Source organism: Nelumbo nucifera, chromosome 1, assembly GCF_055504915.1.
Source record: "Nelumbo nucifera cultivar China Antique chromosome 1, China Antique-T2T, whole genome shotgun sequence".
Lineage (NCBI taxonomy): Eukaryota > Viridiplantae > Streptophyta > Magnoliopsida > Proteales > Nelumbonaceae > Nelumbo > Nelumbo nucifera.
This window is the reverse complement of record NC_142649.1, coordinates 157,370,968-157,387,461: the sequence shown is the minus strand read 5'-3', so window position 1 is coordinate 157,387,461 and position 16,494 is coordinate 157,370,968. Positions and strand designations below refer to the sequence as shown.

Here is a 16,494-nt window from a genome sequence, read left to right as displayed (position 1 = left end):
AGAGTGAGAGCTGCCTATAGTGAAGCCACCAAGATGTTGGATACGGAAGCGTGGTGGTATGTTACAGTCCTAAATAGATAAAGTGCTTGGCTTGACGAGTTCCATCAGTCTCAAGGTTTTTGGCGTATTGATCAAGCATACAACACAGACCTTGATGAAGACATGACCAATCATCTAGTCCACCTCTTGCAATTTCTCAATAATGACAATATACTACTAATTTAACAAAGACCCTACCACATATGACAATATGTGGAACACTTTACGAAATACTTTAACATATCAAATACCTCAATAACATACAAAACAACTAAGATGTATGGAAAGAAATAGCCCTTCAACCCAACAAGCATTCCCCCTTAGTCAAAACCTGTAGCTTTTCAAGAATTTCATCAAATACATGTAAGGCACAATGAATCTTAGCATTGGAAACACTTGACCAATTTAGTTACATTCATCATCATTGATCTTCTACAAAAACAAGTATGTTCATGATCAAAGAATCATTACCCCTATCTTTTAATTCTGTATTGCCCATTTGCATGCACCATTAGCCATCCGTTTTAGAGTCTTGAACCTGCATAAAGGCAGTCCTCACTAGATTTACACTTTATTTCAAGATTCCTTTGCATGTACTTCATTTATGATTGCCTTGCATAGTTTTTCCTATTGTTCATGTCAACCATCTGGTCGTGTCACTTCTATTATATTTGTATCCTCATTTAACTCTGAGATTTGTTCACCTTTTGCTTGGTGGTATTTAATATTATGTTGCTTTGGAATTTCCACAGGTTATTGGAGGAAGGAGGTACAGTTTTTACTTTTGAAGGAAGCAACAAAAAGTGTCCTCTAAAATGTGTCCTGAAGGTTCATAATCCCCAGTTTTACTGGAAGGTACGTCCCCTTGATTTATTTTTGATGTTTCTTCGTAATGAACTCAAGCCACTTAGCTATCAACAAAGAGAAGACTAGATTATAAGGTGCATACTTACTAATCTTATGTGATTACTGATTTAAATCACATTTCACGCTATATAAACTGTATGCTGCTGCTGAACCACAACAAATTCCTTTTAACAGGTTGCCACAGAGGCTGATATAGGTCTTGCTGATGCATACATCAATGGTGATTTTTCTTTTGTTGACAAGGAAGAAGGTCTTTTGAATTTGTTTATGGTAATAAAAACTTAAGCTGCATAAATATGTTTGGGAACTATGATTCAATCATCTAGTTAACGTTTATATCTGTTTATTTCTACAATTTTCCCTTTTTAAATCCCATACTGCAGATTTTTATTGCCAATAGGAATTTGGATTCTTCTGATGCAAGGAATAACAATAGAAGGTATCTTATGATTGGTAGATTAGTAAATTATTTTCCCTTTTTATTTATAACATGTATTTTGCATGAAGATTTTTAACAATTTCTAGTCCAGGGGTTGGTGGACACCGTTGTTTTTGACAGCTGCAATTGCATCTGCAAAGTACTTCTTTTGGCATATTTCAAGGCAAAATACTCTCACGCAAGCTCGCAGAAACATCTCTCGTCATTATGATCTGGTCTGATTCACTATTATAAATATATCATTCTATCTGATCTTTCTTGTTATATTTTTATGGCCATTCTGATGTACCATGCTCCTCAAAAATTTAGGGCACAGAATGATTCATTTTGTCTCTGCATAGACACCCAATAAAATGGAATGATTCATTTTCATCTGATTTTTTAATGTGTCCTTTATTTTAGTGGTATCAACTATCATGCTCTATGTTGCTCCATTTATTAATAACAGCACATAGAATGTCTCCTGTTTGAAATATTAGCAGAGAAAAATATATAATTATAATTTTACATTAATCTGTAGGTATATTCATTTCCCATGGCTAGCACTCTTTTCAATGAATAAAGGAAGTTGTGAACATAGGAGTGTATCTTGAACTTATTGTTGTTATTCAATGTTTATTGGCTTCTTGCATATGTTTAATATGTAGTAACCATAAGAGTTCTTATGTTGGAAAGAATTTTCTTGACTCTAGAAAGTTATCCCTAGTACAATGATCCAACAGAGTTGAAAGTGCTAACTGGCTGTTAAGTCCTCAAGTTTGTTGGACTGGGAGCAGGTTATTAAGATACTCTTAGACACAACTTAAACAAAATAATAATAAAGAAGAAAATGGGCTTTTTAAGCCCAATCAGTCCTATGGATGGGCAAAAACATTTTAATAAAGAAAGGGGCCTATAGTCTAATTTAGTGAACACTAGGCCCCAAGTTAATTGGGCTTGTTTGTAATGCAATAAGCACTTAATGGGCTTGCAGTAGAGCCCATTTAATGGGACTAAAGGCCCTAAAAGAATTAAATCTGTATTAATTAATTTTTTTGTGAGGTGTCCCACTTATTTATAAGGGGATGCCACTTGTCATATTCTAATAAGAGGGCTTTTTGTTCCCTCCTCTAACCACTTTAAGTGGGGGGACACATGTCACCCTAGCGAGAGAGTTATTTTCTCTCCTCCAACCACTTTAAGTGGGGGGACACTTGTCACCTCAGGAAGGAAGAGTTTTCTTCTCCCTCCTTAACCCACTTTAAGTGGGGAGACACATATCACCCTAGGGGAGAGAGTTATTTTCCTTCCTCTAACCACTTTAAGTGGAGGGACACTTGTCACCTTAGGAAGGAAGAGTTTTTTTTTTTCCTCCTTAACCCATTTTAAGTGGGGTGACACTTGGCACCCTAAGAAGAGAGAGGTGGGGAGTTACTTAACCACCTCCCTCCTCTATATAAACCCCTCTCCTACAAGTAGAAGCAAGGTTCGTATCGGCCGATACGTACCATTCCGAGACCTCCCCGAGATACCCCTACAGTGGGTGTATTGGGGTTCTGACTGGTTCACGGGGTGGAGGAGCCTTAAACCGCTCCCTGAACTGGTTTTGAAAAATAGGTAAAAAAACAAGTATCGATATCGCCTGATATGCTGCCCCTACCGGCATATCGGGCATATCAATATTTTGAACCTTGAGGAGAAGGGCTAATGCCATTTTGTTGGCTAATACTAATTTATCTATAGGATTTTTAGCACTAAGAAACAAGTGGGAAGAGAAAAGAGAAGAAGATTGGTGTGGAAAGCATAAAAAAAAAAAGAAGAGGAAGGTAGGGAACCTTGTTTTCTTCCTACATCCCTTTAATATGATGCTCCTTGTGATTCCCACATGAGATGGAAGACCATATTCTTTCTATTCATCTCACTCCTTTCTTTCTTCCTTTTTTTATTCTTTTCTTCCTTGTTTCATATTGGAATACATGTAAGGAGATAACCATCTATAGTATTGTCTATGAAACTTGGCTAATTATGGTTCCTTACTTCATTTTGACCCTGAAAAGCATTATTTTATGTGAGGGAGACAATCATCTACAACCTTGTTCATGAAACTTGGCCGATTATGGTTCCTCACAGCATGATAATGCACATAACCACAATTTAAAGGACATTTGCAGCCTTATTGATGAAATATGACTATTTATGATACATATTTACTTGATATGTATAAAAAGTTTGTTTATTTATTTGCTGGTTTTCTCTCAAACAAAGAGGGAATATATACCAGAATTTTCCTTTGAAAATTCTGTACAAAAATGATACTTAGTTTAGTCTGTTCATTTGTACTTTTGAATCAAAACCAAAAGGTTTTCTCTGCCCCTAGCAGAGATGTAATTAAGGGAATATCTACGTAATTTCCTGAATGGGGCTTACCCCAAATAACAAAAAACCCAGTTATTAGTCTAATTGGGTGAAATATGTTATTTGATAAATTATACTAAAAAAATTTCCACTAACACTAGCTCAACTGGTAAAGTTGGTGGATATTGTTTGCACTAATCTGGGATCAAAATCTCAAAGTTTGCCTATCCAAAAAAAAAAAAAGATCCAATAGAGAAGAGATTGATCCCTAGTGTCTTTGCAAGTAAGTGCTTAAAGAGTTCCGTTTCCAATCAAAAGAAAGTGCACAAAGAGTACCAGTTATCCTTCATGAACATAATGGGGTACAGGTTTCTGCCTCCTCTGATATCATCTGCAGAATCTGTAGATAACTCAGGAGACAGGAAGACATAAATTAACATAATCAGAGTCCAGAAATTACACAGAAGAACATTGAAACAAGCACAACCTCCTTAATATAATAGAAGATGCTTCTGCAGAAGTTGGCTATGGAAGTGGATTTTCTCTAAGAAATGTTTATGGAAGTTATTTGCCACTGCCTAAAAGTGGCTCTTTTAGCTCTTCTAGTGGTTGCCTTAATAGAAAGTGTGATGCAGAAATGTGACAAAACATAAGAAAAAATCTATGAAATTTTCAGAAAATTTAGGGTTTTAAGGCTAGTATTTAATTGGAAAATGTGAGGAAAAATTCTATGGATGGTTTGGGATGGCTTGTGATGGAATTGAATAAGAGGGATTAGAGATCTAAGGGTTAAACTATCCATTCTAGTGTGAGAAAGTGAAGATTTCTGGAAACCAAATATCTATGTATGATATGGCCAACACCTGGAAAAGGATTGTAGAGAAGTTATTGTTTTGAAACTAGACACAAAGAACTATTCATAGCCTTCGATGTATGGGATGGAGCATAGTACACAGTATTTCTGTATTTTTGTAATTTCCCCTGCGTACAGAAAGTGAAACACTACTGACTGACCTAATAACCATCAAAACTTGAAACATGACTAAACAACAACCAGAAAACAATGATTTCATAAATCCAAGACCACTGCCAATGAATGAAAATGACAAAACCTACTTTAGTTAGTACCTAATCAATGAACAGCAGTAATAGAAGGCTAGTAAAAGGAGAAATTAGAAGGGAAGAAGGGGGGGGGGGGAGAGAGAGAGAGAGAGAGTAGAAAACCCTAGAATCACCCTAAGAGATCTCTAAACTCACTATAGGTGTGATCTTGGTGAATCACTGTTCACAGTAATAATGGAATTGCCCATCCTCACTAATGGACTAGGGCTGCAAATGGATTGGATTGAATTGGATATACCAAGATCTAAATTTGATTCATCAAATTCTGTCCTGCTATCCATCAGACTTAGATAACACTATCAATAATTAAACTAAAAATGATCAAAATATTATATACCATTAATAAATTGATCTGAAATGACTTTTGATATTATAGAACATGATACATGAACTGTGGTATAGTCCGTTTCTCCTGAAAGTCAGGATTTTCTGCTGGGAAGCTTCCAACCAAATCATAAACACCCAAGAGAGGCTTCAAAAGAAATGGAAGAACTGGCAACTATCCCCTCGTGTGTGTGTGTGTGTGTGTGTGTTTGTTGTGCTTGAAGAGTGGGGATTCCACCAACCACTTGCTTTTGCTATGTCCCTTGGCAGATCAGTTATGGAAGCATTTTTGTCTTTACTTGGAAAGATTTGAGTTGCACCAAGGGAGGTTCTGGACCTGTTCAAGACAGATTTCATTAGTTTTACTACTCATAGACAAAAAGGTCCTGTGGAGGTGTATGAGAGGAGAAAGAAATGCAAGCCTGTTGAAGAGGTGTTAGAGTTAACAATGATTAGAGAGGCACATTGGACACTAGTAACAGAGGAATTTAAAGGAGTTTCCATGAATGATTTGATGAGGGGATGGAAAACTGTGTCTACTTTTCAGATCAGAAACAACAAAGAGTGCTGGTTTGGAATTCTCCTGAAGCTGGTTTAATTAAGTTCAACTTTGATGGGTGTTGTCTTGGGAACCCAGGGCTGTCTGGGTTGGGGTGTGGTAAGAAATCAGAAGGCACCATTATTCTCAGCTTTACAGGCCCAGCAGGACAGGGTATCTCTCTGAGGGCAGAGTTGTTAGCACTGATACAAGATTTAGAATTGATACAGCGGGAGTGGAAAGATGTGGTAGTATAAGGGGACTGCCAGACTGATTTCTTGGATGACGGCACAAGAACTTTTACCATGGAAGTTTAGACAGCTGGTGAGGAAGGCAGTGGCTATTGGGACTTCATTAAATGCCTCATTCAATTGGGTTCCTTGACGTGCAAATATGTTGGCAGATACTTTAGCAAGAGGAGAGGTGGAAAAAGAGGTATTGGAATGGGGTTTCCCAGGACCGAGCTGTACTAGGTAAAGCTCCTGGGTTGTTGTTTCTTGGGTCTCTTTGTTTGTTGTATAGCTGCTGGATTTTTGTTCCTTTTCTCTTTGTTTCCATCTACTTTCTACATTGAGGCCTGCTGCAGTTAGAGCAGCTAGATTTTTATTTAATGAAAGTTTCCTGTGATTCATCAAAAAAAAAATATTATATAACATGAACAAAATGAATTGAAAATAAATTCTATAAGAAAATTGAAAGTGAAAGTGAAAATGAGAAAATTGCAATTTTCTTACTTCAGATTTTATTTTACTTCGTTTGGACTGCAAAAAAAATCAAAACAAAGTAAAACGTATAATAAAATTAAATGAAAATTTTGATTCAGCTAATTTGCAACCCCATACTTTTGCACTAGTGCAAATGAAATTGCACTACAAACAAACAAGGCCTAGTAAACATACAACATTTAAACCAATTTTACCAATAGATACAATAAATGTTTTGTCTGTGTATATTATCGAATTGAATCATATTGGATCAAATAAGGGTGGGCCCATATTGGATAATCCTAACTTGATCAAATTCTAATTCAGACTTGGACAAACGAATACCATTTGCAGCCCTAGGATAGATTGACCCAATAACCATGAAACTTGAAACTCACCATAGAAACAACTAGATCAACAAATCTTACTGTCTTACAGACAGGACCTATTATGAAAAAAAATGAAAATGACAAAAGTACCCTTGGACCAAAATATCATGTAAACTAACAAAAATTAGCCTAAATCCCAAAGAACCATTCTATGACAAATCAAGGCATGTTGGTTAGCCTTTTTTTCTTCTAGAAAAAAATCGTTTAGAGGCTTCTTAGGATTCCCAACAATGTAACTCTGATTTTTAAGCTTCTTATAAAGAGTAGGATTCAATAAGAATAAGGAAGAAAAGTAAGAAAAGAAGACATGAAAAGGGACATGTGTGTGAGTTTGAGACAGAGAAAACGTGGATCATATGACTGCATTCAATGTTATTTACACTCACTTATAGTTAAAGATAAAATTATAATAATGCCCCCCAGTTTAACAAGTCATTACTTCAAGATGATCCAGTCACTGTTTGTTACCTCAATTTATAAGATCTTAATTCATTAAACCACTTGATGTCAAGAGAAATGTATGGAAAACCTTTTAGTTCTAAAATTTCAAGTAACCAGTCATAGTAATTGCAAGAATTTTATTTTTAGAAAGTATACAAGCATCAAAGTTCACCAGATATTAGTCATGACTGATTTCTAGTCCTAAGCACTTTCAGTTTGTATCTTATGTTTATATGGTTACAAGTTCCAAATTTCTTATTGGTAGCTGTCCACTTGAGATCATGGTAGTCATGTATGGTTTTCACATGCTGATGTGTAGACTACCTCATTTTTTTGATTGGTAAGTAAAACTTTATTGATTATGTTATTTAAAAAAATGCTATATACAGAGTTGATTGCCCACAATTTAGGCTGGTCCTTAATACTCTTTTATAAAACACCACTAGGTAGTTATTTCCAAGAATATATAACCCCTATTAACCCCTTCTTTTGCTAAATAATCGGTCATAATGTTTTCTGACCTATGCACACTACCAAGGGTAATAAGCAATTCCCTTGCTAAAAATTTAACTTTCTATACATGTGAGTTGATGGTACCAGTTTCCTTTTCTGTCATTCTTCAGCCACCCCACCACGACCTTTGAATCTCCTATTATTAAATTCTTCATGTTAAGAATTTTGCCCATTCTTAATCCCTGCAACATTATTAGCAATTCATCCACCGCCCCTAGTAGAGTCACCAATGCCTATGGGACCTAAGTAAAGTGCTAAAATTCACCCGCAACTGTTTTTAAAAGCTCCTATGCTTAAAAGACCTGGAATCCACAAACTGCATCTGTCAAAGTTTAGTTTTACTTGATTCATAGCTGGTGGGTTCCATTCCATGAGGAAGTTGGGCCTTGAACTTGAAGAGTGGACCACGATTTTTGCCATTTATAGATGATATCCTCTTTGGAAAAAGGTTCAGAGATCTCAAGTTTCTAGACCCAATGCACAACTCTTATTGATACATTCTCAATAATTGCCTCTTTGAGTTGCTGCTTATTTTTTAAAGACCCTCACCTCTTCGGAAAAAGGTGCAAAGATCTGCACATAATCATGCCTCTTATCTTTGAGGTTAAAAAAGAAATCTTGAATAGATTTTCCACATTAAAGGAAGGAGACCAATCCAAATTTTTGGAGGTACAAGGGCAAGAGATTAGTAGATAGAATGTAAATTCCTCACTTGCTTCACAAAGAAAGCAAATATGAGGTGAAAGGCACCAGTTAGGTCTCCTTTTTACAAGACTTCACACGAATTGATATCCCCCACTAAAAGGCCCTAACTTTATCTATAACTGGTCTACTAGAAAAGCTTAACAACGAGAAGATAAAGGAGGCACACGAGAATGGTCCTGAAGCTGTGAGAGACCAATAATAAGAATCAAGTACCAAAGTGTCAAGGAAATCCCCATACAAGAGACAGAAATAAGGTACAACATTTAAGCTAGTTCAAAACTCTTAAACCTCTTCTAAGACCCAAATCCCAAGATAAACCTAAGTCAGAGATAGAAATCAGTAAAGAAATAACTTTTCTCTTGTTAGAAGAAATAGAGTAGAAAAGAAGGAGCTGGTCTTTCAAAGGTTAGACTTCCCAAGGAAGATCTTCCAAGTTGACTTTATCATCAGCAGAGACATCATAACAGATGAATTAAGAAAAGTTGGGGAGCAAAGCAGAGATGGCTTTCCAGGGAGAGGCATGATAAATCCTAGAGACTACCCAAGTGTCCATCCATTTGTAGATCAACCATGAATGCTACTACTGTCATTATGCCATAGATTGTCCTGTTTAAGAGGAAAACACCATAGCCATCTGTGTATGGTCTATTGCATGCTTGAATGGTTGAACTTGAGAGCACCCTTTTCATATTGCACAACTTCTTTTTTCTTTTTTATGATATTGTATCATGGCCAGCATAAAATATGTTCTTACGGTTTTCTATTCTTTCCCATTTTCTAGAGTAATGACCTCTTTGCCCTGTTCTTGGACAAAACAATGACATACTCATGTGCAATATTTAAGGTCCATCCCGTCCCCTTGTGGTTATTTGAAAAAGAATGTGATTTCAATTTTCCATATTTTATGTTACATGTTTTTCTTTATGATGCTCACTTCAGTATGTAAATCATCTGATAGGCAGAGAATGAAGATTTAAAGGTCGCACAGCTGAGGAAAATCTCTGTCCTCATTGAAAAAGTTAGTTCATTTTCGAACATGTTTATTTAATTGTTTCCTGGATGTCCCGATGACATGCAATATTTATACTGGATGAACATCTCTAGGCAAGAATTGAAAGAAACCATGAAATTCTTGAGATCGGATGTGGTTGGGGTAGCTTGGCAATAGAGGTTGTGAAGCAAACTGGATGCAAATACACAGGCATCACCCTATCTGAGGAGCAACTGAAATATGCTGAACAGAGAGTAAAAGAAGCAGGACTACAGGTATTTCTCTCAAAAAAACTCCATTGAAGTAATTTTCATTCTTACTGATCCTATATTACATCTTCCCAAAACTATCTATTTTCATATAATAGAAGTTTTCAGGTGATAATGGATAGGATAAAGGTCAGAATATAAAATTCTTCTCAGTTAACTAGTATGCAATTAGGTGTGCAGAGAATGCAGTTTCAGAAAATACTATAAACTCTTTTCTGTTATAATTACAGGACTGAAAAGTACTCAAGTACCAAATTTGATAATCTCAATAGTACTAAACTGGTAACTCTTTGCTGGAATGTATAACACTGGTACTGAAGATGAACTGTTGATGATGCCAATTTCTTAACCAAGTTTTTCAAAATATCCAGTATAACCTCAAAATAAGAGATTGTAGGGTTGAGATGGTCCAAAACCACTGATTTTTAAAATCACTGATAAACAATACAGGTGTGTATGGCAGTCAGAAATAGTTTTTCAAAAATAGTACATTATACCCTTTATATTTGGACTTTAGGTTCAGTTTGGAAGGAGTACAAATGCAAATACGTAGAGTGCAAAACTATGTATTTGTACTATACATATTTGTATTTGTACTCCATCCAAACTGAACCTTAGTAACATTTTTTGTTGCAATTATTGTTTTACCTAATTTATCAAATGAAGCAGCAAGGTATTCTGTTTCTTTAGTAACAAGATGTAAGAAAATCTAAGAGTAACCACCATTTTCTCAGCAGTTATATCCATTTAAAACTGTGAGAAGCAGGTTCATTTCCCACCCTATTTACATAAGAAAAGGCCACTACCAATGCTGGTCCCACTATCTAGGGTCTTGGAAGAGGTTCTTCTCAAACTAGTCAACCCAGTATTTTACCATTATACCAAGCAATATATATTATATTATATTATATTATATATATTAAAAATGCCCCTCAGGTTTTATTAACTGTGCTCTCAGGACCACATCAAATTTCTCCTCTGTGATTATCGCCAATTGCCATACTCTCACAAGTATGACAGGATTATATCATGGTGAGTTTCTGATCACCACTAATTCTCTATCCATTTTTTATATGCTGAGTTGAATACTTGAATTATATTGTCTTACGGTTGTTTTCTTTCTTTTTTTTTTTTCCTTAATACAGTGAGATGCTAGAAGCAGTAGGCCATGAATATATGGAGGAGTTTTTGGGCTGTTGTGAATCAGTGTTGGCAGAAAATGGCCTTCTTGTTCTACAGGTTTACCACTGATTGAATGTTCTTATGTAAATCTTGTTTTCATCAAAGCAATGCTGTCCCATTTAGTTTATATGGTTATGTAATTAAGGGCCTTTGCAGAAAATTTCTATCGATCTACTTGGACTGATTGGTGATTTGTTTTCTCAAAATTGACTTCTAAAAGTCTTGTATCTCTCAAGACTTAAGTTTTCAACTTTTATATCTTGAATGTTATGGCATGTAAATATTCCCCTTATTAGTCAACTTTTACAAATCTTGAACGTTATGGCTTATGTAAATCTTGTTTTCATCATAACACTGCTGTCTCGTTAGTGTAGATGGTTGAATTACAGAACAAAGAGCTTAAAATGAAAGAGACAACTTATTATAATTTTACATGTTTCACTATATATTGGCTCAGAAAATGAATGGATATTGGTGGATTTCTTTACAGTTTATATCAATACCAGATGAACGATATGATGAGTACAGGCGAAGCTCAGATTTTATTAAGGAATACATTTTTCCTGGTGGATGCATTCCTTCATTGTCTAGAGTTACATCAGCCATGGCCTCTGCATCCAGACTCTGGTAAATATTGATAATGCCATCTTAATTATCAGGTTGATATCAACTCTCCTATCTTGATGTCCATTCTGAAAATTTACAATGCTGTGGTATTTAATTGCAGTGTGGAGCACCTGGAGAATATAGGAATACATTACTATCAAACGCTGATATATTGGAGGAATAGTTTCATGGAAAAGCAGAGGTATGAATAATCATGAAATGCTCAACCACTAAAAAAACAAAAATTCATGCAATGCTCCTTTTCCCTTGACAAAGCATGACCGAATTTGAAAGTTGAAACTTAGCAAAACTTAAGGGTGCAATGCTCACAGATAAGGAAAAGTAAACAACCATTAATTTCAGATGGCATCAAATACCGTTGTATGACTTAATTAATTAGATGATCATAATATATATTTTAAAATCATGAAACTACCTTAAAATTACATGATGGGACTCATAAATAGGATTTGATTTTATATGATAATGAGTTGGGATTCTGCTAAGGATTAGTTGTTCCATTTTCATTTTATGTCCAGTGGGGTTGTTTAATAATATACGCTTCCAAATATTATTTCTTTTTCTTTCTTTTCTTTCCTGAGAACTGAAACTTTTCAGAAATCACTGGATTAGTAATAATGATCTTGAAAAATGATTTCTCCATATTCAATGCCTTACAAAGATGCTTCCATGCTAAGTTTTAGATATACCTCATCTTTTAGAATAGAACTCAGAATTGTTTTTTCTTCTCAAGTAGTGGCATTTAGATTTGCATTTTATTACCAGAAACCAGTAAATAAACTTTGTTCTATGCTAAATCACTGTTATGTTTTTTGATCTTGATTTTTTAGGGACCAATGTTCTTGTATTATGGTACTGAAATGTTAAATTTTTTATTCCAGTGAGATTCTTGCATTAGGATTTGACGAGAAGTTCATCCGGACATGGGAGTATTATTTTATATACTGTGCAGCTGGTTTTAGGTCACGTACACTGGGAAACTACCAGGTAAGCACATAATATAGCCTGTGGTTGCTTCTTCACCTTACCTCATAGGTGGGGCCAAATGGGGTGGACTGCAAGTTACTGACAAATTTAAATTTAATCTAGGATGGTAGAAATCAACTTGTGCAGTGAAGTTTTTTTTTTTTTAAGTCAGATACTCTTAACAGAAAAAGGAAAGGAATAAAAACACACTTAGATGCACACTCATTCCCAGGAGTAGGGGTGAGCAAATAGTTTATGCGTACAGAACCGAATAAATCAAAATTTTAAATGACAAAACAGACCAAAATTGAAATAACTGAAACTGAAACTTTCGATTCGGCTTTTCATTATTTCAGTTAAAACCGAATTTCATCATTAACATTATATATGTTGATGTAACGGTTTCTGGTCACGTATCATTTTTTGGCTAAGTATCTCGTCACCTCGTCTACTCTCAAGTGGCCGAAGTGGAGCTCCCTAGCGTAGCGCAACCCAGCTGCTCCCTGCAGGAGTTGATCTGGCTACCAGCAATGACAGGAACTGAACCGGCTACTTCCTGCTGGAGATGATTTGCTCATCTTTGTAGGCGGCGGGAACTGAGGGACCTGCATGAGCTGAATCAGAGAACCCGGGGGTGTTTACCTGGCGAGGTCACTCTGATGGCTAAGTCAGCACTTAGTCATGAGCTAAGAATGATATTAGAGAATGAGAGAGCTAGAGAGCAGGGGTTACCATCTCTCCTCGCCCCTGGGGGGTGAGGCCTTTATATACTGGAGTCCTCGTGGGTTTGGTGGAGCAGTTCCTGGATTCCCACTGTGATGGGACCTGCTTTCATGTTAGGTGGGCATAAAGCCACCAACTGGTAAGGTTGCCCATTTCCGCCTTAATTGGGGAGTGGGTGAGCTAATATAGCCGTTACAAGTCACAATCCCATGAAATGCAGGGAACGGTGGTGAGCTCCTCGGGGTTGTCACATGGTGGTCAGTTTGACTAGGAGGCGAGCTGCCCGAAAGTGGCGAGCTGCCTGTGGTGAGCTGCCTGTGGCGAGTTGCCTAGTGGCGAGCTGCTTGGTGGCGAAGTGCCTAGTGGCGAGCTGCCTAGTAGCAAGCTGCCTGTGCAGTGCCGCATGGTGGCGAGCTGCCTGTAAGTGCTGCAAGGTGGCAAGCTGCCTATAAGTGCTGCAAGGTGGTGAGCTGCCTGTAAGGGCTGCAAGGTGGCGAGCTGCCTATGGTGAGCTGCCTAGTTGTCAAGAGGTTGCATCTAGTTTCCATAAGGTGCTAGGTGTCATAGTGTCATTGGAGGACCAAATCCGCCCTCATCATTTGCCCCCCACTCCTGAGCTGAAAGTAACTCGGCGAAGGGGGTAGATTTCTCCTTTTGGCCTGTAATTCGATGAGCTCGTAAGCATTGATTCAATTCCTTAGGTTCTGGGAGCGACTCGCAATCCACTCCTGAACTTTGCCCATGCCGAAGAGGCAACTGGGTCTTAAGCAGTATCATGGCCCTTAGGCTTTGGGAGTGACTCATAGTCCACTCCTGAACTTTGCCCATGCCGAAGAGGCAACTGGGTCTTAAGCAGCATCATGGCCCTTAGGCTTTGGGAGCGACTCATAGTCCACTCCTGAACTTTGCCCATGCCGAAGAGGCAACTGGGTCTTAAGCAGTATCATGGCCCTTAGGCTTTGGGAGCGACTCATAGCCCACTCCTGAACTTTGCCCATGCCGAAGAGGCAACTGGGTCTTAAGTAGTATCATGGCCCTTAGGCTTTGGGAGCGACTCATAGCCCACTCCTGAACTTTGCCCATGCCGAAGAGGCAACTGGGTCTTAAGCGATGAGGAAGTCTTTTACCAGTTCGTCAGATCGCGCCTGGGCCAGGCCGCCAGGATGGCGCCCGTGCCAGGTCGTGCCAAGTCGGTGCATGTGCCAGGCTACCAGGCCGCCAGGCCGTCGGGTGGGCACCTTAGAGCTATGACTGCACTGCATCCACCTCGTAATGCGAGAGCTTCAGTAATTAAAAAGTGAGGGCTTAGCTTTCTAGGAGAAGAGGACTTAGCCTTTTGTAGGATGAGAACTTAGCTTTTTGTAGGATGAGAACTTAGCTTTTTGTAGCGTGATCCCACAGACGGCGCCAAATGATGTAACGATTTCTGGTCACATATCATTTTTTGGCTAAGTACCTCGTCACCTCGTCTGCTCCCAAGTGGTCGATGACTCAGAGGCCGAAGTGGAGCTCCCTAGCGTAGCGCAACCCAGATGCTCCCTACAGGAGGTGATCTGGCTACCAGCAACGACGGGAACTAAATCGGCTACTTCTTGCTGGAGATGATCTGCTCATCTTTGTAGGCGGCGAGAACTGAGGGACCTGCATGAGCTGAATCAGAGAACCCGGGGGTGTTTACTCGGCGAGGTCACTCCGATGGTTAAGTCAGCACTTAGTCGTGAGCTGAGAATGATATTAGAGAATGAGAGAGCTAGAGAGCAGGGGTTACCATCTCTCCTCGTCCCTGGGGGGTGAGGCCTTTATATACTGGAGTCCTCGTGGGTTTGGTGGAGCAATTCCTGGATTCCCGCTGTGATGGGACCTGCTTTCGTGTTAGGTGGGCATAAATCCACCAACTGGTAAGGTTGCCCATTTCCGCCTTAATCGGGGAGTGGATGAGCTAATATAGCCGTTACAAGTCACAATCCCATGAAATGCGGGGTACAGTGGTGAGCTCCTCGGGGTTGTCACATGGTGGTCGGTCTGACTAGGAGGCGATCCACCTGTAAGTGGCGAGCTGCCTGTGGCTAGCTGCTTGGTGGCGAACTGCCTAGTGGTGAGCTGCCTGTGCAGTGCCGCATGGTGGCGAGCTGCCTATAAGTGCTGCAAGGTGGCGAGCTGCCTGTAAGGTGTTGGGCTGACTAGGTTCCGAGCTGCCTGTAAGTGTTGCAAGGTGGCGAGCTGCCTAGTGGCAAGCTGCCTGTGGCGAGCTGCTTGTAAGTGCTGCAAGGTGGCGAGCTGCCTAGTGGCAAGCTGCCTGTAAGGGCTACAAGGTGGCGAGCTGCCTGTAAGTGGCGAGCTGCCTAGTTGTCAAGAGGCTGCATCTAGTTGCCATAAGGTGCTAGGTGTCATAGTGTCATTGGAGGGCCAAATCCGCCCTCATCATATGTTATACATATTATATATGTGTTATATATTAAAAATATATATTGTACATGTTATATATGTATTATATGTTAATATATATAGGGTAAAAGAATTAAAGCTCCCTTCATTTTTATCCTCAACACTAAAACATCCCCTCCTTTTTCAAATTGGACTAAGACCCCCCAGGACGTCATAAGACAAAAGCCTCCCCTATGTTAACATTCCATCCAATCCGTTGGCATTTGACATCTTGTGGGAGTTATTTTTTCCTAAAACCCAATTATGTCCATTATCGCCCATTGCTCTGTTCTCAGTGTGTCAGTCTCATACCTAAAAACGTGATAGAAGTCTGCACTCCCTGTACCACCCAACACACATTTTATTTTGGTATTTCCACATTGCTCATTTGGGTTGAGCGTTGTCTGGGTTAGTAGGTACGACTGCATGGGTGATTGTTAGTTGTTAGATGAAGTTTTTGGAGGCTGGGGGTGCATTCTGTTCCTATTGCTGATGTAGAAGTAACTGAGGCGTATACAGTGTATCAAACTCTTCAAAATGTGTAGAAGTTTATGGACAAGGACATTCTAATGACTAGCAAAAATTAGATTGTTATCGGGTTCATAGAGAACAAAGCTGAATACTCATGTTCATGGTTGAACTGTCCCTTTTTTTTGTGATTCTAAATCTCTTATTACTCAGTTCTATAGCGTTTCATCATATTAGTCATGATACAAATAAACTGGCCCATATCTTGGTGTCTTAGAGAGTCAAGGTTTTGCCTTTAATGGGTTTTAGTCCTTCATGTAATTTTATCCTTCCATGAAAAAAAAAACAGTGATAATTTTTATTTCCCAGTTTAGGTGGTTTCTTAAATTTAAAGAATAATTAAGGATAAAAGAGTCTTTTTATTGTTTC

At 38.4% G+C, this 16,494-nt stretch overlaps 1 protein-coding gene across 9 annotated transcripts in view; it reads left to right on the top strand.

Annotated features, from left to right (window-relative positions):
* Positions 1-16,494, top strand: part of LOC104602804 (uncharacterized) — a 43,670-nt gene that overhangs the window by 25,649 nt on the left and 1,527 nt on the right. For all 9 annotated transcript variants that reach the window (XM_088894894.1, XM_010266624.3, XM_010266623.3 and 6 more), the window contains 12 exons: positions 792-894; positions 1,081-1,176; positions 1,290-1,345; positions 1,437-1,560; positions 9,197-9,259; positions 9,374-9,433; positions 9,520-9,681; positions 10,634-10,707; positions 10,821-10,914; positions 11,348-11,484; positions 11,585-11,665; positions 12,366-12,471. In XM_088894894.1, the coding sequence (XP_088751020.1) occupies positions 792-894; positions 1,081-1,176; positions 1,290-1,345; positions 1,437-1,560; positions 9,197-9,259; positions 9,374-9,433; positions 9,520-9,681; positions 10,634-10,707; positions 10,821-10,914; positions 11,348-11,484; positions 11,585-11,665; positions 12,366-12,471 (1,156 nt within the window). The remainder of the gene's footprint in view (positions 1-791; positions 895-1,080; positions 1,177-1,289; positions 1,346-1,436; positions 1,561-9,196; positions 9,260-9,373; positions 9,434-9,519; positions 9,682-10,633; positions 10,708-10,820; positions 10,915-11,347; positions 11,485-11,584; positions 11,666-12,365; positions 12,472-16,494) is intronic.